Genomic DNA, 24,327 nt, shown 5'->3' on the forward strand with positions numbered 1-24,327 from the left:
AATAAGTAAAAAAACATATCATAAATAAAAATATATATTCATAAATTGTATGTGATTTTTTTAAAAAAAATATTTTTATAGGTTTAATTGTAAATTTTATCACTCATCTTTAATTATTTTACAAATTTTATCATCTAAATTTTATTTTTCGTTAATTTTTATTCAAGTTTTCAAATTTTGCATATTTTATCATCATAGATAAACTTTTTTTTTTATCAAACTATATGGTTTAACTCAACTTTAATTATTTCACAAAATTTATCACCCAATTTTTTTTTTTACAAAATTTATCACTCAAGCTTTTTATTCTTTTGCACTCTACCACCACAGACGAATTTTTTTTATCAAACTAAATGGTTTTGTAAAATTATATATCAAATTAGGTGATTTTGAAAATTATCTATTAAAGATGAATAATTTTGACTTTTAACATGGGTCGTAGTTACCATCAATAAACAATAATATATAAAAAAGTGATTTATTACATTGCTTTGTTACTATAATGCTAAAATGCACAAAAATTGAAATTTTAGATGATAAAATTTGTTAAATATTGAAAGTTAAATGATAAAACTCGTAAAAAAAACTTTTGTGGTAAAATCTGTAAAATTATGAAAATTAAGTGGTAAATTCGTGAAAATAAAACTTAAGTGATAAAATTCACAAAATGTTGAAAGTTTATTCATAAATTTTATAATTAATCCTTTTTTGTAATACATTTTTTAAATTTAAAGATTTATTTGGAATTGATATCCCAACTTTGAAATAAAAAAGGTTAAAGATTTTTATTTTGTATTTTATCATAATCAATTCATATGTTTTATAATGATATTATTCAATCTGAATAAAACTATCCCTAATATAGTATACACCTAAACTTGTATGTTTATATCTAACGCTAAAAGCTAAAAAGCAAACTCAATATCACTTTCGTGTTTGTATGAAATTGTTCCACTAAAATTACTAACAAAACTTTATCGATGACCTTGAAGCGCATACAAGATGAGTTTATTAGAGAAGAAAAGGATGAAAGGAAAAAAAGTCTGACAAATAAACTATTTTATAAGAAATCAAAAATACTTGTCTCATTTATCATTTTATTCAAACTAGCTTATAAACTAATCAAAATACTTAATTAGCATTTGGAATTTGGGGGTTTGGGTAACAAAAGAGTCTTCCTTTACACTTATTTTAGCTAAAAAATGCATATTATAAAAAAAAATTAATAAGAATATTATAATTTACCTCCAAATAGTATGCTAGAGTGTGAATTGCCATTCTTTACCCAAAATATAGATTTGATAAAATAAAAATCAATTTTGTTAAAGTGATATATATCATGTTTGAATAAGTTGAATCGAATTTGACTTAAATCATCAATAAATCTCAATTGAATTAATTGTGTTAATTTAGCTTTTCGGTTTAAGTAATTTTATGAATACTTTTAGATTTTTTTGAGTCTCTATTTAAAGGATGAATACCTCTAAATAAAACCTACCAATGATGATAATGAATTTTAAAATGTTAAAGTCATCTATATTAATCTTAAATTTGAAATTGTTATATTTTTTTCTAAAACAAGAAAAGAAACTTGTTCCTTTGTCATATTTAATTTTAAACTATTTCACAAATTAAACCACAAAAATTTAAATGATCAACGAACTAATCACAAATTTTTAAATTAAACATTTTAATTACAAAATTTTAAATAGTTCAAAATCTTATATATTACTTTAACCTAAAAAATACTCTTCGTATTTGTATGTAACTCTATATTATAACTATATTTTTTTTATTTAGATAAATAATAATCTAACCTTCAACTAATATTTAATTCTGATGGATGAGATAAGAAATATTTATTTTCTGGCATAAAAATCCCTTTGTGAGTAATGATATGCACAGACACTAGCAAGAGATTAATTGTCTCTAAAAAAATTGTTTTCGACTGTGAACCAAATTGGACAAAAGTTATCTTTTAATATAGTGTTTTTTTTTAATAATGAAATACTAGCTCTAAGTCGGCACACTGAGAACGTATATATATAAAGCTCTTAAACCCTAAAACCCCGCACGATTCAAACAACAGCAGAGAGCTTTCTCGGAGACGGAGACTGAGACTCGCCTCGGAAGACCATCACACACACACCACTCACTCAGTTGCGAACGGTGGAGTTGATTTGAACTGCGACGAACATTCAATCAAAACCATAACCTTCTCTAATTAACTTAATCACTTTTTGTTTTCTTTCGTTGCTTTTTGACTGCGTTTTGCTACTTGAAGTGAAAGCAAAAACTAGCTCTCTTAGGTCGATAGTATTTTTTTCCTTCAATATATTTTGCTTTTTATATATACAATACTCTTTCACTGTTCAGCTTATAGACAAGAAGTGTTTCAGCTTCAAATGGCGATTGACGGTAGTTTCAGCCTTCATTCTTCGCTTCGGAGGTTCCTCGATCGTTGCCCGAAGCTCCAGTGTTTTCCGCCGCTTGAATCGCTCGAACGAATGGTATTGCTTCTTAAATTTTCATTCCTTTACTTGCTTTTCACGAAAATTGTTGATGACCATCCAAACAAAATTTTTGCATGTGAAGAGTTCAATTGCATTTCAAACACTCGAGTTTTGAAATGCCTTCGTCCTAACACATGCTCTTTTTATTGGAGTCTTTTTGAGTGAGAAATGCTAACAACACATTTTCTAAGATACTCTTTATTTTACCAGAACTTGTTGAAAACCACAAAATTGTGTGGGTCCCACTCCTTCATGATTTTGTAGTCTTCAATAATTTTTTTTTTTAAAAAGAACACTATCCTTTTTGTATTGCCTGTTATTTTTATTTATGTGTTTTTTCTTGTGTACAGGGAGACTTGGTGACAGAAGAGGAAGTTGTTAATGTGTTAGTAGGGGTGTTTCTGCACCCCAGTTATACAATTCCGTTGATGGGGTGTTTCCGACCTATTGCTCGACATATTGTAGATAAAGCTGTTGCTTTGCTTCGTCTTGTGCCAAATTTGAGGTCTATTCCTGATGATACTGCTGCTGAAGATGATCGTGACAGAGTTTTGGATGGAGTTGTGAATGTCATAGAGTTTTATAGTTGGGGGCAGGGAAGGGGTCTGGATCTTCATGAGCTTGCTTGCCTAGCCTTCTGTCGGGCTCTTGACATGGGTCCTTTTCTGCTGAGGTTGATATCTTCCCTGAGCCTTGTTTACAATAACTTCTTCTATGCAGCTTATCTATCTATTTCTTCATGCTTCATTTCTTTTTCTCTGTTGTGTGCTTTCGTTGGTGATGTTCTTATGATTCTGGTAGAAAGATGGTTATTAGTGTTAATTATTATCTTAAAAAATAGGATAGTTTTTCTAAATGAAACCTTCAATGGAAGCAAAGTGCTGGACAATGCGATACTCCTAATTTGGACATGGCTTAAATCTAAGGAGAAAGATTTTGCTCTGCACTTTCACCAATGGTCCACTAATCTAAGAGAAGGTTTTTGTATTTAGGAAGAGATAGTATGTGAAGGACAATTGTAACTTCTTATAGTGAGACTAGCTAGGTTCCCTCTACAGGAACTAGCTGTCTACATAATTCCATCATGTATATTTAGTACCACTGGTACTCCTCATATATATAAATATATCTATTTTTGCTGAGCAAAAAAAAAAAAAAATCTTAAAAAACTAGGAATGCAAAATGTGTCTTTTTTTTTTGTTTTTTGATTAGAAAAGAAAATATCATTTTTTTTGGTGGATGCAAAGAAAATATCATTAAGGAAGAGAAAATAGGGCAAGGGGTACCTGACCGCCGACCCTTACAAAACCATCAAATTACAGTAATCGTTCTGTAATCTAATAAGTTCTCTTGCCTAACTATCAGACCCTCACAAAAAATCTTTAACCGTGAATTCTATAAGCTATACATGCTAGTTTCTGTCCAAACCCTGCATTCCAGTTTACAATTGCCTTCCACTAATGCCCTGTATAACAAAAACCAATGAGCACTAGTACGGGAGCTTGACTGCATAAGCCATATAATACTGTACTTTTTACAAATCAAGATCACCCCTCGCCCCCCACCCCAACATGTGCCATCCTTCGTTGTTACTTCAATACCTTCAGATCACCTCTGTTCCGATATACACATACCTGAATCGATGAAACTTATTGTATGAGGGAAAAATTAAAATCCAATCCAACAATCTAAAACCAGGTCACAGACCTAATCTCCTTTCCTTTCTCGCCTCGATGCAAGCTATGTGTAGTAATGGGATCATGATCATCTCTGATATTCAACAAAAAATATACCCCCTCCGTGAGTTAATCCCGAACTGCATAAAGCCCCTCTATACAGCTTGTGGAGACTGTAATAACCAAAATGTGCCTTTTGTAGTTACTTTCTTTGTTTCTGTGAATGGTTTAGTGTAAACTCTATATCATTGCTTGCACCTTTTCTTATGAGGATGTAACCTATTGTTTTGCAATTTAATCATTCTCTTTAATAATGAAGAGTATGTTCATGTGTAGAGATAATGTTTATCAGTTTATGTTAATTTGCATCAATTCTTCCATTTTGTCCCAGTAAAAAAAACTACTTGTAAAAAAGAAAAATACAAACGAGAAAAATGTTTTCCAATTCTGAATTTCCAAGGAAAGGGTGATTATATCAGCAACATTTTGATAAATAGTTTTCTTTTTGGATTTGGAAATTTACATTATAAATCACTGTTTTCCCTGATTTTTTTACACAATTATAAGGCATATAGTGGATTGTCCCAAGTTTTGTGGTATTTATCTTCCAATTTTCACAAATGGCATTCGTGTTAAAAAAATTAGTGATCTGAGCTTTTGTCTAGTTTGTTTTGTTCTAATTTACCTTTTCAGTAACACCATGCAATCTTTGCTGTTTGTTGCAGTTCTGTATTAAGCTATTTCAATTTTGCTCCTTCTCCATTTGCAAGGTTTTCAGTGAAACAAGTTACGGTCAGTATATAAAGATTTTTTGAGAAATAATTGAGACACTGCTTCTGTGTATTGCCAAGTAATGCCTTGTTTTTACAGGTCGAGACCCGTGAACTTCATGTTGCCCAAATATCATACCGCCTCCTTCTAATGGAACCTGAAATTTTCTCAAAGCTCTGGGACTGGTCTTGTTTTTTAGATCTTGTAAAAGACCCACACAAACCAGATCTTACATGGTGTGTGGTGCAGACATTAAGAGTTCTGCTCAAATTAGGTTATAAAGCCACTGAAAACTTGAATATTGGAGCCGAGGAGGCATTTTCTTGTCTATTGCGGTTAGTATTGTTTTCTTGTTTTCAGCTGTATGTTGTACTTAAAATGTAGTGCATATTTAATGACAATCTTCGACTTGCCATATTCAGTTGGGAAGAGTTCTGTCAGGACACGTCACTTGAGAAAGCTGGTTGGTATGTTGATCCAAATCCAGTAGCAGACTATGTGTCTGGTTCTCCAGATAGAAGAATGGATTTCAAGAATGAGAACTGTTTAAAATCATTTGGCTTGAATAATCAGCCTGTTAGTTCACCAAAGCTGCATGAGTTGCAACCACATTTTAAGAGTCAACGGCTTACAACTAGGTATAGCTTATTCCATTTGGATTTGAAACTGATGTTTTTGACTTGTATTGACATTTTAATTTTAAATACTATTCACTTGCTTACTTTTATAGTGCTTGAACTTTCTTAAATGATCTTCTTTATGCTTTCCCTTGATTTATTTCCTGTAGCTTCTCTTTGGTAACTCCTACCGATATTCGTATATCCTATTTCATTTGGGTTATCTTCTGTAATTTTAGGGATGATGTATCAGTAAGTAATACATTCGTATTTACCTCAGCTGTGAAAAGAAGTTATGATAGAGTTCTTTTGGCAGTGAGTCAAAAGTGGCCTGTTCTTTTATATGGTCCCTCTGGTTCTGGAAAATCTGCTCTCATTGCCAAGCTGGCTCAGGATTGTGGAAACCAAGGTAGGCCTTAATATACTGTTTACTTATTATGTTTTTTTTGCCCTTGTCTGTAAATTGATTGAGCATTAGAGTTGAAGGAACATATCTTTTAGTTGTTTTTTCTTTGATTGGGGATTGGCTGGGTGGGTTGGTGTGTGGGTAAACTTTTTTTTGCTCTGCAAAAATAATATTATATTACTGAGTACCAGTGGTACTAGAAGTACATATTACATTCAGATATGCTCCCTTGACATTTTGTATGCCCATGGAACCAATCTGATATAAGTTAGCATATTACATAAATCTGTTCTAAAATTCTATCTTCTTGCATTAAGAAATCCTTCTCTGTTAATAGGAAGATGGTAGATGGTAAACTAATCATTACATGATGGAAGATGGTAACCAAGATTGGTTTATATCACACTATGGCTGTGTTGGTTCAAGTGTGCCAGTTTTTTTAAATTCATTGTTGGAATTAACTTCCATGAGCACTTAAATACAACTGTTAATAGGAGTGTTGAGATATATGACTGTGATACCAACTTGAAAAGATATGAAAAATTGTGTTCTCTCATTTATTCATGTTGTAATAGGGGTACACAAATATATGGATACAAGATAGTGCTGAAGATAAGGAAAATATTATCTAAATCTAAAATAAGAAATGCAAAAGATTTAGCTTTTATCCTATATAGCAAATATCGTAAAAATTTGGCTATTAAGATAATTACAAGTGAGAGATGAGAGAGGAGAGAGAGGAGAGAGAAGAGAGAGAGAAGCGAGAGGAGAGAGACACTGGGTGGATAAGAGTTACGAGTAGAGGAGAGAGAGAGGTGAGAAACAGAGCGAGCTCTGGAAAGGAACCTCGATGGGATTATGCCGAGACCAGAGGAAGAGTACAGCACAGTGTTGATGTAGTAAATTGGAGAGATCGGAAAGACATCTCTTCGTTTTACTTTACAAGGTTTGCGGACGACATCACGGAGAAGGAACTATGGCAGCAATTCAAAAGATGGGGTGATGTAAGAGAAATCTTCATACCCAATCGACGAAATTACAGTGGAAGAAGATATGGTTTTGTTCGATTTAAAGGGGTCCAAGATATCCAACAGCTGGCAAGGCAGCTAGACAGCATTGTCATTGGAGGCATGAAGCTATATGTCAACATCCCAAAGTATAATCGAGAGAGACAAACACAGGAAGACAAGCACAGAACAAAGGAGGTGTCATACAAACACGATTTCAGAGAGCTACACAGCAATGTCAGACAAAACCAATATCTTACACGGATGCTGTGAGAAAGAAAAACACCAATCATCAACGAAGAAAGGACCAAAAGCAACAGTTCCATGGATATGACAACTACAGGTCTTCAGTATACCTAAACGTAAAGACAGAAGAAACTAAATGGCTAGAGGATGCGTGGGTTGGATGACTGAACAACCTATCCATGTTCGAAAGGTTGGAGGAGGAGTTGCGATAGGAGCTGGGAATGGACTTAACCCCTAAATATCTAGGGGATGACTTAGTCCTCTTACCTGGCTTGACTGAAGATGAAGCGGAACGAGTCATGAGTGGTGGAACACAAGGAAACACATCTCCCTTCTATTCGTTGGAGAGATGGAAGCCAAATATACGCACGGAGAATAGAATGGTGTGGGTTCACTGGGGTATTCCACCTCCAGCTTGGGATAGGAATCGTATCAGGCAGATTGTCGTGGTTATGGGAGACATGGTGGATGTAGGTGATGACGTCGAAGCCAAACGGAGAATGGACAAGGCACGAGTCCTCATCAGGACTCCATGGCCGTCGATGATCAAGCACGTGATTGAAGTCCACATCAGCGGCGAAACCTTCAAGGTTCATGTCGTCGAGGAGTGTGGGTCGATGGCTTGTGAGAACCACATCAGAGGAAGCAGCTATGGAGACTCGTCGGAGGAAATAGAATCTGTCGACAGCCTCGTAGGAGATGATATTTCGGACCCGATAAGTGTTGCGGGTGCAGACCACGAGCATGCACGAGCCACGGAGATGGACCAACGCCTATGCCAAGCGCAGGCGTCAGGGAGAAGATATTGGCCGGATTACCCACAGGTTCGAAGGGGGATGGATGTCCGATGGATAACTGTGAAGATCATCGGGTAATGACCAGAGCGAAGGGCAAGGCAACGGTTAATTCAAACATCGAGGCACGTGCATCACATGTCTCACCTATTTTTTTTGGAAGGCAAAATTATAGTATTATTAATATATAAACCTTACAGTACCAGAGGTACTGAGGGAAACAGATACAAAGCACTCAATGTGCCACCTTCCAAAAACAAACCCAACAAAAAGCCCCACTATTAGAGATAGATTACAAATTAACCGAAGGACTCCAGAAGATTGGTAGACCACTGGTTAAAAGGAATATTAAAGCCTTTCTCCGTAGCTTTAAGCCAAGTCCACCTTTGGGAAGTTATCTTACCAACCAGGAGCTTCAGGTCTGTGCCTTTCACGAAAATAGAAAGAGAGAGAAGGGGGAGCCTAGCGGGGTACAGAAGGAGCTCCCTAAGCAGTCACGTGAATGTTCAGGAGACAAAAGCCTAGCAACAGGGAAGGAAGTCTATTAGGAAAGAGATACAGTAGACGAGGCACATGGAATAGAAAATAGAATGGGACAACAGGTGATGACATTGCAATATGGGCCTAACTTGGGCCTATCACCTGGTCTACTAAATGAACCTGCAATTAATCTGGGCCTCAACCCCCTAAAAATAATGCAGAAGTGGGCTGCAAATGGCAAGTATACTCTCGTGGGAGTTGGTCTCAAAGGAAATACCAAAGGAAGGAAGGGCAGGGTAATACCAACCAGGAACAGGTAAATAAGTCACATGCAGACGGCAGAAGCAAGGCTACTACCAGTGGGACAAGAGATAACAACAATGATTTCGGTGTGGAGGCAAACCCAGGATCAGCATAGGCCCTAGAGGCAATCAACATGTGGGCAATGATTAAACAATTGTGGGTGACAGTGGGGAATATAGAAGAGGATCAGCAAAGTAGAATCATAGAAAAAATAAGAAGTATGGAGGACAGAGACAGAATAGAAGCCGAGAGATTGGGGGTCATGATAAATGATCCATGAATATAGCTTCATATAATGTCAGAGGTTTGGGGAGGGGAGTAAAATGGGCTGCAATAAGGAGATTGATTAACAAGGAGAATGTCCATATGATGTGTATTCAAGAAACTAAGAAAGAAACAATTGATAAGTCACTATGTCAGGCTTTATGGGGGAGTGATGATGTTATGTGGGAGATGCAACCTACTAACAACTCAGCTGGTGGTATCCTTTGCATGTGGAATGAAACAAAATTCAAATAACAAAATAAGGTAGTTGGTAATGGCTTCATCTTTTTGGAAGGGGAATGCATCAGAGAAGCACAGAAAGTATGTATTGTTACCATACATTCTCTTTGTGACATACACAACAAGAGAATATTATGGGATACAGTGAGACAGTTAAAACAATCGTCCCAAGAAAGATTGTGGTGTGTGCTTGGGGACTTTAACTGCATAAGGAATCCCTTAGAGAGAATTGGAAAATGTGAAAGGTTATATGGAGACAATAGTATACAGGAATTCAATGAATGGATTCATGATTTGGAGGTCCTGGAGGCTCCTTCTTTTGGCAGACAGTTTACTTGGTTTAGACCAAATGGAGAGTCTAGAAGCAGATTGGACAGGTTCTTAATATCCCATGAATGGAGGGACAGATGGCCTGGAAGTGTGCAATTTACCTTGCCAAGGAATTTTTCTGACCACTGCCCTATTCTACTTAGAATTAAGAATGTCGATTGGGGTCCTAAACCTTTTAGGATCCTAGATTGTTGGTTAGCAGACAGATCATTCAAGGCAGTAGTGAACCAGTGTTGGAATTCTGTTCAAGTCTCAGGGTGGGGAGCATATGTATTAAAGGAAAAAATTAAGAGGCTGAAGCACAGACTAAAAATATGGAACAAGGAACAATATGGAGACACCTTCAAAAAAGTCCAGAATCTGGAAGCTGAATTAAATAAGCTAGAGGAAGACAATGCACAGACAGCTAATTGACCAGGAAATTTCCAAAAGAAAGCAGTTGCAGGAATCTTTATGGACAGCTGCCCAAGCCCATGAATCATTACTAAGGCTGAAATCCAGGTCAAGATGGATTAAGGAGGGTGATTCCCACCACAGTGGAAGTATTTTGCTGCATTGAAAGAAGAGGTCATGTAACTCGATGCGCTCTCCTCCGATGATCCACAAAAAGGACAGAACACGTCATGTAACTCGATTTGCCTCCTCCGAAGGTTTACTCTGGTTGGTAGCCTATCTTTGATTAGCCGCCATGCGAAGAAAACAATTTTAAATGGGACCTTGAGCTTCCACAGTTCCTTGAACACTCCATCCTGGATCTTATGTGTTACAGCCTTCGTGAGCAAATTATATGCACCCCTAGCCGAGTGTTGACCCTGAGGATCAGCCACCCACACCCATTGATCTGGAATATGAGGCTGGATTCTATGGCCCTCAACTTCATTTAGGAAAGAAACCGCCATATCTACTTCATTGTCGAACAATGGTTTCCTCCACCTGAAATCCCATTCCCACCCAGTGTCTTTACAAGCTCCCATCTGTTGTATGAGTTGATTTTGCTGAGAAGATATTAAATACAGTCTTGGATATTTCTCTAGTAATGTACTCTCACCTCCTCTCCACTTGTCCTCCCAAAAGTGAAATTTGTCTCCACATCCCACCTTCCATTAAGTTGAGCTCTGCATCATCTGATCCTTTGGTAGGCATATCGTATCCCATTTGATCCAAGCTATTTTGTTTTGCTCGACCGCACCCCCCATAGGAAAGTCTAATGTAGACTCACCAACTTGTCCACCACCCTTTTAGGAACCTTGAAAAAAGAGAAAAAATAAATAGGAATGGATGTTAGCACTGACTTAATGAGAGTCACTCTCCCCCAAAAAGACAGGTGTCTTTGTTTCCATTTCACTAGTTTTCTCTCACACTTGCTAATAATAGGGTCCCATGTCTGACATCTTCTTGGATTTGCTCCAATCAAAACGCTGAGATATGTAAAAGGGAAAGACATCAAGCTACAATTGGGGTAATTGGCTGCATCTAGTGTCCATTGCTCCGACACCCCAAAAGCACCAAAACTACTTTTAGCAAAATTAATTTTGAGGCCCGATACTAATTCAAATGCCCTCAATATTGCTTTAATTGCTTTGTTAATACTTAATTATATAATAGTAAATTGCTGGAAGATGCAATTCTACTGCTTTGGTCGTGGCTCAAATCCTCAGAGAAGGACTTTGCACTACATTTCAATCAATGATCCTCTAACCTAAAGGAAGCTTTTAGTATCTAGGAGGGATGGTTGATTTTGATACTCATGTAACAAATATACATGCATGCAGTGTGGTGCTATAAAATATCACCACCCAGCTGCATAAATATATCCTCACTTGTAGCCTTAGTACCACTGGTACTTTTCAATATTTATAATATTCATATTTTTGCTGAGCAAAAAAAGAAATAGTTGGCCATGCACACTTTTTTTTTGCTCAGCAAAAGTAATGATATATTATATAAGAGTACCAGAGGTACTATGGTACAGTATAGGATGGGTATTCAGCAGATTCAAAATACTAAGGATCTGACTGAACCCATATAGGAAATACACATGCCCTGCAAATGTAGTTTAAAACTTTGACATTCATGAAACACTCCCTACTTCTAGAAGACTGCTTTGAGATGGGAAGACCAAAAGCAGAATTGCATAGTGAAACCCTTCTCCGTAACCTTGAGCCAAGACCATAGCAGAAATAATGCGTCATCCATGACCTTACTTCCATCAAAAGGCTGATTGTCAAAGACTACCCTGTTTCGGTGCTTCCAAATTGTCCATGTGAGTGCTACCCACCAGCATTTCCATCTTCTAGCTCTAACTCCAACAGCAGACCAATTTTCATGTTGCAGGAAATGATGTTTGGGATTATGAGGAAATGCGCCAGATGAATTTATCCAAGACTGAGATTCCCACCACAGAGGTAGGGTCTTGGTGCAGTGGAAAAATAGGTGTGTTGCATCTTCATCCAATCTGTTGCACAGTGGGCACCTTGAATCATTCAACTCCACTTGTCTGGTCCTTAAGTTTGTCCTAGTTGGCAATCGGTCTTTGATGAGCCTCCATGCGAACACTGTCTGCTTAAGAGGGATTTTAAGATTACATAACTCCACAAGATTCGTATCTTCTTCAGCCCCCGTTGTCACTTCCATCAATAATCGATATGCTGATTTTGTAGAATAATTCCCACTCGGGTCAACCTTCCAAACCCATGAGTCTGGTCTGTTTTGTTGAATTTTTACCTGAGCCAGCTCCTCTAGAAATTCAGCTGCCATCCCAATTTCATTTTCAAATAAAGATCTCCTCCAATTAAGGCTCCATTCCCACTCTGCATCTTTTTGGCTCCCCACATTGCAGATAAGTTGGTGTTGCTGGTTGGAGATATTGTATAATCTAGGATATTTTACCATTAATGAAACTCCAGCACCTACCCAAGAATCTTCCCAGAATCTGAATTTATCACCACTCCCCACCCTCCACTCTGTCTGGTTTTTAAGTATTGTTACGTGCTGCTGATGATTTAGCTGCAACAAACCCTTCCACCAAGAAGAGAAATATCTGGTCCTCCTTGTGTCATCCAGGGCTCTCCACCCTCCCCATGCACACTTAGTTTGTGGGAGAGAATCTGGGTTTTGATTCCCGCATAATCCATCATTGGAGAGAGATGAAGAACTTTAAGTGTGACAAAGTCGTAGACCGAGGATCAGTTCCACAGCTGGCCCAAAGGATTGAAGCTTGTGGGGTACTTGGGGTTCCACCGAGGAGCCAAAAGCTCTAGTTATGATGGTTAAAAAATGTACCATATATATATATATATCCTCATAATAGCAGCTATCCCGTTATCCGCTGTATTGTTATGACATTTCTAGAGGTGGTTGCTTCATGCTAAATATCTTAATGATTGTTGTTGGGCTTACAGGCCTATTGGACCATTATCAGACTACCCACAGATGTCCAGCTGTGCAAACTTAGCTTTTGAGGTTGAGTTAGGATCGAATTCAAATTCTAAGAGTTTTTTTTAATGATTGTTTTATGTTTAGTTGTTTTGAAACTTTGGTTATTAACCGCGCCGAATGACATTGTGTGACCCATGTAGCCAACCTCACCTAATGGGATAAGGCTTTGTTGTTGTTGTTGTTTTGTTTATGAGGATTCCTTATCCTCTTTACTAATAGCTTCTCTGCGTCTTAATAAGTGCATGTTTTGTAATGCTTAAATTTGGAAAAATAATTCTTAATTCAAATTCTCTCTAAAGAAGCTGGTAAAAATAAGAGCTTATTTTGAATAAACAAGTTCAGCCAAATATGTACTGAATTTCTTCTTTGGTTGTTGTTCACATTGATAATTGTTTATTCTCTTATGTTGTTTTGCAGTTCTATCTATCCAGATGGATGATCAAATAGATGGTAGAACATTAGTTGGGGCTTATGTCAGTGCAGATAGGCCTGGGGAGTTTAGATGGCAACCTGGGTCACTTACCCAGGTTTGTTTTGACTGTTTTTATCATATCTAATAGTCTAATTATCAACAGATGCATATTTTTTTGCTATATGTTCCTGGATAATTGCAGGGAAGTTTCTTATTTTACTTTTGTGTACTTTCTTTATCTCAGGCTGTGCAGAATGGTTTGTGGATAGTTTTTGAGGATATCAACAAAGCACCATCTGATTTACACTCCATATTAATGCCTTTATTGGAAGGGGCTGTTTCATTTGCAACAGGACATGGGGAGGTGGTTACTTTACTTTGCAACCGGCATGGTTAATTTGCAAGTTATTGGAGTTCAATTTGTTATATATTGTTTTTGCTAGTCTAGAAGGCATTGTTTTAGAAGTCATTATTTCCTTGTCACCATTGCTATCATTGCTTGCCACCACTTGCATGCCTGTTTCCACCACTATTTTCATTATCACAGTTCACACCGCCTCACTTTCGTGACTAGTTGCTCCCACTGTCGCTCATAGTCATATCACTAAATGAGCTGGAATTAGGAACTAATGAGTGGTTTGTATATTGTAAAAATAAATGTGGTTTGGACTTGTGATTTAGTATTAGAATTTGAAATAGGAAAATCACAAATTTGAAATTAAAAGTTATAAAACTAAAAAATGGTTTGTTTTTATAAATTTCAAAATTTAAAACTGGAAACCATATCGAACAAGGCATAAAATGATAGCTTGAGGGGTTTTTTCCCAATAGTCTGTCATTTTCATCGCTCCTTTCTTAATAATTCTTTAAAAAAAATGAAAAGTTAAGGACAAACATTTTTGGAAACTTTATCTTTTTTTCCTTTTAATTACAAAAAATTCCACCTTGCTTTCAAATGTTTGTATAAAACATCTTAAATATTTTTGAAGACAGGATTGTGAAAATTGGAAATAAAGTGAAAACATGTAGTATGAAAATAAAAAACATTTTCTAGATCCAAACAGGCAAATGCAATAATGAGGTCATGAATTTAAACTAATCACACCAAAGTGGGTAGAGGAGGAAACTTCAGTTGATAATTATGTCTGGATTTTTTTCAAATGCTCCAAAATGCTGCGTAGACAACATAATTTGTTATCAGGCTGTTGTATTTCTTCTTTTACCTTTAAAATTATCATTGAGATCTGGTTGATACATGATGAAGGCTGAATCCTTTGCCATCTTTTATGGCCGCCCAGTTAACCAAAGATCATAAGATATGAATTTTATGGGGAAAGTGGTGTGCACATGTTGGCAGAGTATTAAATGAGTTGATTTTGTGTCTATTAGCCTGTCCATTCCTCTGTTGTCACTAATGGTTGAAGTATTACATATTTTGCAGGTAGTAAGGGTGGCTGAAAGTTTTAGAATGTTTTCAACTATTGCTGTTTCTAAGTTTGACACATCTGAGAGTGCAGGTTTTTACTTTACCTCTTTCAATTTTCTATTTCATTGTCAATTTTTTTTTCACATGATATTGTTTTGCCAATACCCATGCTAGTTTGGTATCTTGGGTATTTTAGCCGGGATTCTTTCGGTTGAGACTAAGATATTTGATTATAATACTTGAGTGTCTCACACACAGCTGAAACATATTTATATATTGAGAATTAAAATACAAGCTGTCTCTCTATGACAGATGACTAAAGCAAAGAGAAAAGTCAACAAAATATAAAACTACATATATAAATCTAACATTGCCTCCCAAGCTGGAGCATATAGATTGTATGCTCCAAGTTTAGAACATATGAACTGGATTCAAGGTCCTCTCAGATTTGGTCAAAATATCTGCAAGCTGATAATTTGAAATGACAAATTCAGTACTAATCTCCTTGGACAACAGTTTCTCCCTAATAAAGTGGCTGTCACTCTTTATATGTTTGGTTCTTTCATGAAACACTGGATTGGAAGCAATGTGAAGAGCTGCCTGGTTGACACAATACAACTTCATTTGTTTGACTTCACAAAACTTCAACTCTTGAAGAAGTTGATTGATCCAAACTAACTCACAAGTGGTTGTGGTCATAGCCCTATATTCTACTTTTGCACTAGACCGAACAACAATGTTTTGTTTCTTGCTCTTCCAAGAGGTAATATTGCCCCCAATGGATACACAATATCCAGTATTAGATCTTTTGTCTATGGGGCATCTCTAGCCCAATCAGCTTCACAAAATCCAAAGATTTGGGTATTTCCTTTGTTCTCATATAACAATCCTTGTCTTGGAGCCTTCTTAATATACCTAAGAATGCGAATCATAGCCTTCCAATGATCAACATGAGGAGCTTGCATGAATTGACTAGCCACACTAATTGCAAAGGAGATGTTTGGTCTTGTCAGTGTTATTAAAAAGCGGCCATGGTGGAATGGCGTCGCGGAAATTTGGAAAAACGCCACCAAATAGCGGTGGTGTTGCGGGTTGCTTATGGCGGCGCTATGGCGGCCGCCATAGCCATGGCTGAATCACGTGAATGGCAGAATAACGGATTTTTTATTTTAGGAAACGTTCGCGACAGGGGTTGGGCTGACCCCATACCCGAGTTTCTCCTCTTCAGCGGCACGACCAGCAGCAGTCTCCAGTGCGACGAATGGCGGCGCAGGCGCCGGCGATGCACACGACAAAAGCAGACGACGTTCTCGAGCACGACGGCAGCAGACCAACAGACGATGCACGCGAGAGACCGACGACCAATGGACGACGCACGCGACCGCCGCATGACGCACGACGCACGTCAACCGCGACAGCAGTGCTCTGATGCGCGACGACGGTAAACTGGTCTCTTAAACAAAGAAGGAAGAAAGCTAGGCATTTGAGAATTGTCTGATTTCTTTTTTCTTGGGCTGAGGGCTTTTTCTTTTTTCTGTTTGACACCCGTTTTTGATGAGGGTAGCTTTTTTTTTTCCTTTTTCTATTTGACACCCTTTTTTATTTTTGACACCCGTTTTTTTTCCTATTATTTGGATGCAATCCATTGTTTTTTTTTATTTTTTTGTTATATTTATACGTATATTTTTATTATTTTTTTGTCTGCCATAACGTTCGTCATTTTCCGCTATGTCATCCGCCTTATTTTTATGGCGGATTTTTGACTTTCCGCTATGAACCGCCATCCGCCATTAACAACATTGGGTCTTGTAATTGTGAGATAAATGAGCTTTCCAACTAGTCCTCTGTATCTTTTTGGATATTTACCTTGGTTTGCCATTAACTTCTGATTCGGGTCCATAGGACTATCAATGGGTCTAGAATTAGTCATGCCTATTTCTTCTAAAATACAAAGGGCATACTTCCTTTGTGAAACCACAATACCTTCAATACTATGAAAGTACCTAAGCCTCCAAAGGTCTTCAGTCTGAAAATGATCGAACAAGTATTCTTTTAGTTGGGTAATCTTTAGCATTATCATTTCCTGTAATGACTATATCATCTACATAAACAACAAGAAAGACACATTTTCCAGGAGATGTCTGACAATAAAAAACTAAATGATCTGCTTCACATCGTTTCATCTCAAAACACTTAATAACATGACTGAATTTTTCAAACCAAGCTCGTTGAGATTGTTTGAGCCCGTAGAGGGACTAACGAAGTTTACAAACTAGATCAGATTCCCCTTGAGCAAGAAACCCAAGAGGTTGCTCCATGTAAATCTTCTCATCTAGTTCACCATGAAGAAAACATTTTTAATATTCAGCTGATGTACGGGCCAATGACAATAGCAGCCATGGCAAAGAAGAGCAAAATAGTAGTGATTTTGGCCACAGGAGAGAAAGTGTCACCATAGTCAAGACCATATATCTGGGTATATCCTTTAGCCACTAATTGGGCCTTAAGACGATCAACTTCACCATTAGGACCAACTTTAATAGCATATACCCATCTACAACCAACCACCTTCTTCCCAGGAAGAAGAGGAACCAACTCCCATGTGTCGCTGTGTTCAAGAGCCTGCATTTCAACAATCATGGCTTGTCGCCATCCAGGATGATCAAGTGCTTCATGAACATTTTTGGGAATAGTAAGAAAAGACAAAGTGGAAATACAAGAGAAATGTGAAGAAGATAAACGATGATAACTCAGGTAAATAGGATGAGGATTTTGAGTAGACCAAATTCCTTTCTTAAGAGTAATGGGACAACCTGAGTCATCATCATGAGGAGGTGATGATGAAGAAGGGATGATGAAGGATCCGTCATAGGGGAAGCTAATGGAGAATAACATGAACTAGAAGACTCTCCATGCAATGTTGGATCAATTCCTTGTGTCCTGTGTTGAGATATCAAAGGAGGTGGTGAAGATAACTTGACTGCCCTGTTGGTTGGAGGGCGAGAATGATTTTGTTCTTGGTTGGAGTTCTCACGTATAGGAAATACTACTGGGTTGAAGGATGGGATAAGTAAGACCTTCTGAATTGAGTTGATATCTTGCTTGGAGGATGAGAAGAAATGAGTTTCTTCAAAGAAAGTAACAACAACAGACATGTAGTACTTTGTAGTTTCTGGAGTATAACACTAGTACCCTTTTTGAAGACGAGAGTACCCAAGAAGAACACCTTTGATTGCCCTTGCAGAGAGCTTGTCAAGTCCTGGGGAGACACATGATATAAAGGTTCATGAGGAAGGATGGTGGAAGTAGGAATTTTGTTATAAAGTGTTGAACAGGACATTCTATTTATTAAAAAACAAGCAGTGAGAACAGTATCACCTTTATGGTGAATAGGGACATTCGCATTACACAATAAGGTGCATGCTGTCTCAACTAAATGTCTGTTTTTTTTTCTGCTATTCCGTTTTTTTGTGGTGTGTGAGGACAATTGGATTGATGTAAGATGCCATGTGAGGATAAAAAGGAAGAAAGAGTAGATGAAAAATATTCTTTAGCATTGTCACTTCGAAGAATTTTAATGACTTTGCCAATCTGGTTCTTGATTTAATATACCCAAGTACAACGAGAGTATTCATCGATGAATTGACAAAATATCTAAACCCAAAAGATGTAACACGACTTGGACCCCAAGTGTCTGAATGAATGATAGAAAAAGGAGTGAACTGCATGCGCCTTACAAGGCGATGAACAAAAGCTGCATGAGAGCCTGTGGGAGTTAAATAGAACCCGTAACCACTTGGGTTCTGCCTTGCAGAGAGAGGTGGTCCAAATCCGGTGTTCCCGGAATATATGGCGGCGGCCAGTGGCTGGAGACGGCAGCTGGCAGCGGATGACAGGCAGAGTGAGATCAACCCGCTTTGATACCAAGTTGAAACTAAGATATTTAATTGTAATACTTGAGTGTCTCACACTCACACACAACTGAAATGTATTTATATATTGAGAGTTCAAATAAAAGCTGTCTCTCTATGACCGATGACTAAAGAAGAGAGGAAAGACAACAAAATATAAAAACAATATATAAAAACTACATATATAAATCTAACACTTTCAAATGAACATAGGTTATAAGAAATAAACTAACATTTTGTGGTAGTGTACAATAAATTCAGTTCTTTGAAATAGTTGGTTGAAACATGATGTGTGCATCTTTGAAGGCACTTGATCATTTCAAGTGCTTTTTTTCTCTTTTGTAGACTGTGTATCTTGAGCAATGCCCTTGACACGATGTGGGGACAAAGTGTATCATGTCACAGTGAGAGTAAGCTTAGCTTGGGCTTTGCATCTTTGATTGCCCAGGATGCATGTGTCTTTGTTTCAATGTCCCATCATTGTTTCCATTTACCATGGGTTTTTAAAGGAGAAAAGATCTTGTATTAGGGTTTTGGTAGAGACTATTGGTATCTTTTGATCCATGTGCTACCTCACCTATTAGGAAAACTTTCCTGTTGTACTATAAAATTCTATTGTCCTTTTTTGGATTATAAATGAGATGAAAACTTTTTTTGTACTGGAAGGTCAAAATTCACATAGTGTCCTTTGGAGAAGAGTGATGATTCCGCCACTGAATAATAAAGACTTGCAAGAGATAATCAAAGTGAGGCATCCGGATTTGGAGCTTCATGTTGGCAAACTAATAGGTATTGACATGATATTTTTTTTTAATTTGTAGTTTCAGTCATGTATTTGTATTATTGTAAGCAGTTAATATGAGCTCATTCTTTATTATATTGGCAGAAACCTTTGAAAGGGTTAACTCTATTTCCATGGTTCAAATAGCGGGTTTTCACCTGGGAAGTTCTGCTTCGGTTTATTGTCCCTGCAGGTTCTCATTAAGGTATTTAAAGTAATAATATTTGGCCTGTGCTTGATTTGTCAATTTTAATTAATTGATGTGGCTTTTGATTATCCATTGCAGGGATCTCCTTAAATGGTGCAAAAGGATTGCAGGTTTAGGTTTTTGCTTTGATGGTAGCTTATCAGAAAATCAATGTTTTTGTGTGTATAAAGAGGTCTGATTTTTAAGTTCTTTTTATCTCCTTGTTTCCTTATAATATCTTTCCTAGACTTAACTACATGTTTAGCTATTGTCTTGTATCTCAGGCTGTTGACGTATTTGCATCCTTTTCATCTTCAATTAAAAACCGTTTGTCAGTAATGAAAGAGATAGCAGGGTTGTGGAAAGTACCAGTTTCTGCAGCTGAGACCTTGTATCCCTGTGACAAACCTATAATTCAGGTTTTATCTAGTGAAGTATGAATCTTTACTTTGTGATTTTGCTAAATTAGCCTCTCATTTTTGGATGTTAAATGCACAGGATTCTTTTACAGATTTAAGAATAGGCCGAGTTTCCCTCCAGTACTCTAAACCACATGTTAGTATTCATTATAGTCAGTGACAATTTAAAGTTTAAACAATGATACAATTTTGGTAAAAGGTTTCATGTTTCCTTTGTATTTTTCTGTTTTGTTTTAAATGCAGTTGCAACAACATAAAAGACCTTTTGTCGAGATCCGCAGTTCTATGCATGTTTTGGAGCGCATTGCTTGCTCTGTCAAGTATAATGAACCTGTCCTCTTGGTTGGAGAAACCGGTACTGGGAAGACTACAATTGTTCAAAATTTGGCTTTAAGGCTTGATCAAAAGCTTACTGTTTTGGTATGTTGCATATTTCTCTATTATTTTCTGTTATTTATAATTGTGTTACAAATGTGTTTGAATGACACATTATGGTGGTTTCTTCTCCAGAACCTGAGTCAGCAAAGTGATGTTGCTGACTTACTAGGGGGTTTTAAGCCTATGGATGCTCAGTCTGTGTATGTGTCCCTTTATGGCGAGTTTCTGTCTCTCTTTACCAAGACATTTCCTAAAGAGGTATTTCTATTTTTTTTTATTTATATTTTGTGAGAAGTTCTTGCTAATGGCTGTAATGCTTTTCTGCTGTTCAGAATAATGATGGCTTTATTACTAGAATGCAAAATTATTTAGAAGATCATCGACAAAAGTTTTTAATTGATAAGAATGGGGAAGCTCTGCTGAAAAGATTGCAAATAGCAGTTGGGAAGTCAGTTAAGCTTATACAACCTGGATCTTCCAAAAAGCGTAAAAGGCCATTAGAAGAAAAATTAATCCAAGAGTGGGAGAGATTTTGTATTAAATTGCATAGTGTCTGTCAAAGTAATCGTTCTTCAGCGATGATGTTTTCTTTTGTAGAAGGAAGTTTTGTGACCGCTCTTAGAAATGGTGACTGGGTTTTGCTTGATGAGGTGAATTTGGCTCCTCCGGAAACCTTGCAAAGAATTATTGGTGTTCTAGAAGGGGAACATGGTGTGCTGTGTTTAGCTGAAAGAGGTGATATGGATTATATACATCGTCATCCAAAATTCCGTATATTTGCTTGCATGAATCCAGCAACAGATGCAGGGAAGAGGGATTTGCCCTTTTCTTTGAGGAGTAGATTTACTGAGTATTTTGTTGATGATGTTTTGGATGATGACGATTTAAGTCTGTTTATTAGTCAGTTCATTAGTAGTGCCTATATGGATCAGCAGTTGGTGAATAAAATTGTGTGTTTCTATAAAGAAGCGAAAAAGGAATCTGAAGAGAGATTGCAGGATGGTACTAACCAGAAGCCTCAATACAGTTTAAGGTCCCTTTATCGTGCTCTGGAGTATACACGGAAGGCAGAGAGAAAATTTAAAATTCAGAAGGCATTATATGATGGGTTTAGTATGTTTTTTGTTTCATTGTTGGATGGATCCAGTGCTGAAATAATGAGGCAAAAAATATCATCTCTTTTGTTAGAAGGGAAGATGCCTCCACATGTACATTTTTCCCACTATTTAGATACCTCCAAATCTAATGGATATTCCGGGAATTATGTTCAAACTAAGTCTGTGCAGGAGCATCTTGGCAATTTGGCACGAGCTGTTCTAATGAGATATCCTGTCCTCTTACAGGGACCCACGTCTAGTGGAAAAACTAGCCTTGTTCGATATCTTGCTGCAATAACTGGTCATGATTTTGTAAGAATAAATAATCATGAATACACTGACTTGCAAGAGTATCTAGGTTCTTATATAACTGACACTAGTGGAAAGCTTGTTTTTAATGAAGGCGTTTTAGTTAAAGCTGTAAGAAATGGTTATTGGATTGTACTGGACGAGCTTAATTTGGCTCCATCTGATGTGCTGGAGGCGTTGAACCGATTACTTGATGACAACAGAGAGCTTTATGTTCCTGAACTGCAAGAAAGAATTAAAGCAGATCCAAACTTTATGCTTTTTGCCACTCAAAATCCACCTACACTTTATGGAGGCCGCAAAATGTTGTCCCGGGCATTTCGTAATCGTTTTGTAGAGATTCATGTTGGTGAAATTCCAGATGGTGAGCTCAGCACAATATTGTCTGAGAGATGTCAAATCTACATAGGTCATGCCGAGAAAATGGTTGAAGTGATGAAGGATCTTCGGTTGCACAGACAGAGTAGCAGAGTCTTTGCTGGTAAACATGGATTTATGACACCTCGAGACTTGTTTCGCTGGGCTGATCGTTTTCAGAGATTTGGTAACTCTTATGAAGATTTGGCCAAAGATGGCTATTATCTTTTGGCAGAAAGGCTACGGAATGAGGATGAAAAGTCCGTTGTTCAAAAAGTTCTGAAGAAGCATCTTGGGGTTACACTAAACAAAAAAAATTTACATGATCAGGTATGGTCGTTTCTTTGTGTTTTCTCATTTTCTGCACATCTGTGGATAGCCAGTGGATAATAGTTGCTGTTTACTGTGTGCTGTCCTGGCTTTCTCATATGCTTTATGACTTTTGGATATTATCTGAGTAATCAATATATGCTTTATATGGAAAATATGGAAGGTTACTCTGTTATTTTATCTTGGATTTAAGTTGTTTCAAGCTAATTGTGATGAAGTTCTATCAAATATTACTCCGTATTTTCATTTCCTTTCTCTTTGTCATATAATTTGGGCTCAAACTCAGAACTTTTGTTTGTACTTATATGTATATTGTGTTGATGATATCTGTGTGATAATTTCTGATTTTTGGGATTGAATTCTTGGGTATTAGTCTGGAAATTATTCTCTCTCTTAAGATTGTTGCCTGTACAATACCTCATAATTGAAGAAGGTTGAACATTATTATATCTTCATCAAATATTTTTAACTGTATTTCAGATATCATTTAGAGGTCACTCTTCTTGCAATTTCAATGTTGGTTTAGGTGGTTCAGAGAGTCTTGAAAGGTATGAGCTCGTTATTGCCTTTTCAATTTGATCCACAATCCTTGATTCAATACCTATCACTTATTGCTTTTTTTTATTAACTATATATGTATATGTATATGTATATATATATATATATATATTTCAGTGTGCTCTTGACCAAAAGTATGCAGAGGTTATATTTCCTTGTGGAACGCTGTTATAATTTACGTGAGCCTGTACTGCTTGTTGGGGAAACAGGTGGAGGGAAGACTACTGTGTGTCAGTTATTAAGTGCTTGTTTGCAGTTAAAATTACATACTTTGAATTGCCATCAATATACAGAAACATCTGATTTTATTGGGGTCAGTTTTCTTATACTTTGTCTTTTAATCATTCTTGTGAGGACTTGAAAGAGTAATGCATATATTACAATTATTAGCTGAAGGTTTAACTAGAAAATGTTTCCCAGGGATTCCGTCCTATTCGAGAGCGATCTACACTGATTTCTAATTACAAAGAAATTGTTGAAAAGTTGAAGAAACTAAAGGCTTATACATACTTTTCTAAGGACTTTGTGAGTGTTCTTTGTCTTTTTATCCATTTTAGTTATGCAAAATTTGTAAGTTCAGTTTTATGCATATATTCATAACCTTATTTTGCTGCATTCAGCCAGCTTTTGTATCTACACTTGAGTTCTTTGCTTCACTCTTTACGTTTTATGCTAATCAATGTTATTCAGATAAAGCCAATTTTGATTTGTCATTTTCCAATGCAGTCCGTTTCTTCTGACATAAATCATGCTTCTTCAACTCTTGATCTGCTGAATGGTATGATAAGGAATTGTAAAGAAGGTCAAGTTTTTAGTCCGGATGTCAGTGGAGAAGATCTTAATGTTCTTGAGCAAATAAAATTGGACCTCAATGGCTTGCATCAAAAGTGGCAGAGCATATTTGTGTGGCAGGATGGTCCTCTTATAAAAGCAATGAGAGATGGTGACCTTTTTCTTGTGGATGAAATATCCTTGGCTGATGATAGTGTACTTGAGAGATTGAATAGTGTGTTGGAGCCAGAAAGGATGCTAGTAAGTTTATTATCTATATCGACACATTTAACTTTCTGCTTAAGC

At 36.8% G+C, this 24,327-nt stretch overlaps 1 protein-coding gene across 1 annotated transcript in view; it reads left to right on the top strand.

The window, feature by feature from the left end:
* The first annotated feature begins 2,065 nt into the window (after positions 1–2,065).
* The window catches only part of LOC114391129 (midasin-like), a 59,357-nt gene continuing 37,095 nt past the window's right edge, over positions 2,066–24,327 (top strand). Inside the window, exons 1-21 of the mRNA XM_028352125.1 lie at positions 2,066–2,510; positions 2,864–3,186; positions 4,915–4,981; positions 5,060–5,295; positions 5,383–5,598; positions 5,817–5,986; positions 13,503–13,612; positions 13,742–13,861; positions 14,939–15,014; positions 19,501–19,623; positions 19,721–19,820; positions 19,902–19,995; positions 20,087–20,221; positions 20,301–20,357; positions 20,465–20,641; positions 20,732–20,857; positions 20,932–22,692; positions 23,173–23,240; positions 23,368–23,563; positions 23,671–23,775; positions 23,977–24,282. Of these exons, the coding sequence (XP_028207926.1) occupies positions 2,406–2,510; positions 2,864–3,186; positions 4,915–4,981; positions 5,060–5,295; positions 5,383–5,598; positions 5,817–5,986; positions 13,503–13,612; positions 13,742–13,861; positions 14,939–15,014; positions 19,501–19,623; positions 19,721–19,820; positions 19,902–19,995; positions 20,087–20,221; positions 20,301–20,357; positions 20,465–20,641; positions 20,732–20,857; positions 20,932–22,692; positions 23,173–23,240; positions 23,368–23,563; positions 23,671–23,775; positions 23,977–24,282 (4,671 nt within the window). The 5' untranslated portion in view covers positions 2,066–2,405. The remainder of the gene's footprint in view (positions 2,511–2,863; positions 3,187–4,914; positions 4,982–5,059; positions 5,296–5,382; positions 5,599–5,816; positions 5,987–13,502; positions 13,613–13,741; positions 13,862–14,938; positions 15,015–19,500; positions 19,624–19,720; positions 19,821–19,901; positions 19,996–20,086; positions 20,222–20,300; positions 20,358–20,464; positions 20,642–20,731; positions 20,858–20,931; positions 22,693–23,172; positions 23,241–23,367; positions 23,564–23,670; positions 23,776–23,976; positions 24,283–24,327) is intronic.

The sequence above is a fragment of the Glycine soja genome, chromosome 16 (genome assembly GCF_004193775.1).
Source record: "Glycine soja cultivar W05 chromosome 16, ASM419377v2, whole genome shotgun sequence".
Classification (NCBI taxonomy): domain Eukaryota; kingdom Viridiplantae; phylum Streptophyta; class Magnoliopsida; order Fabales; family Fabaceae; genus Glycine; species Glycine soja.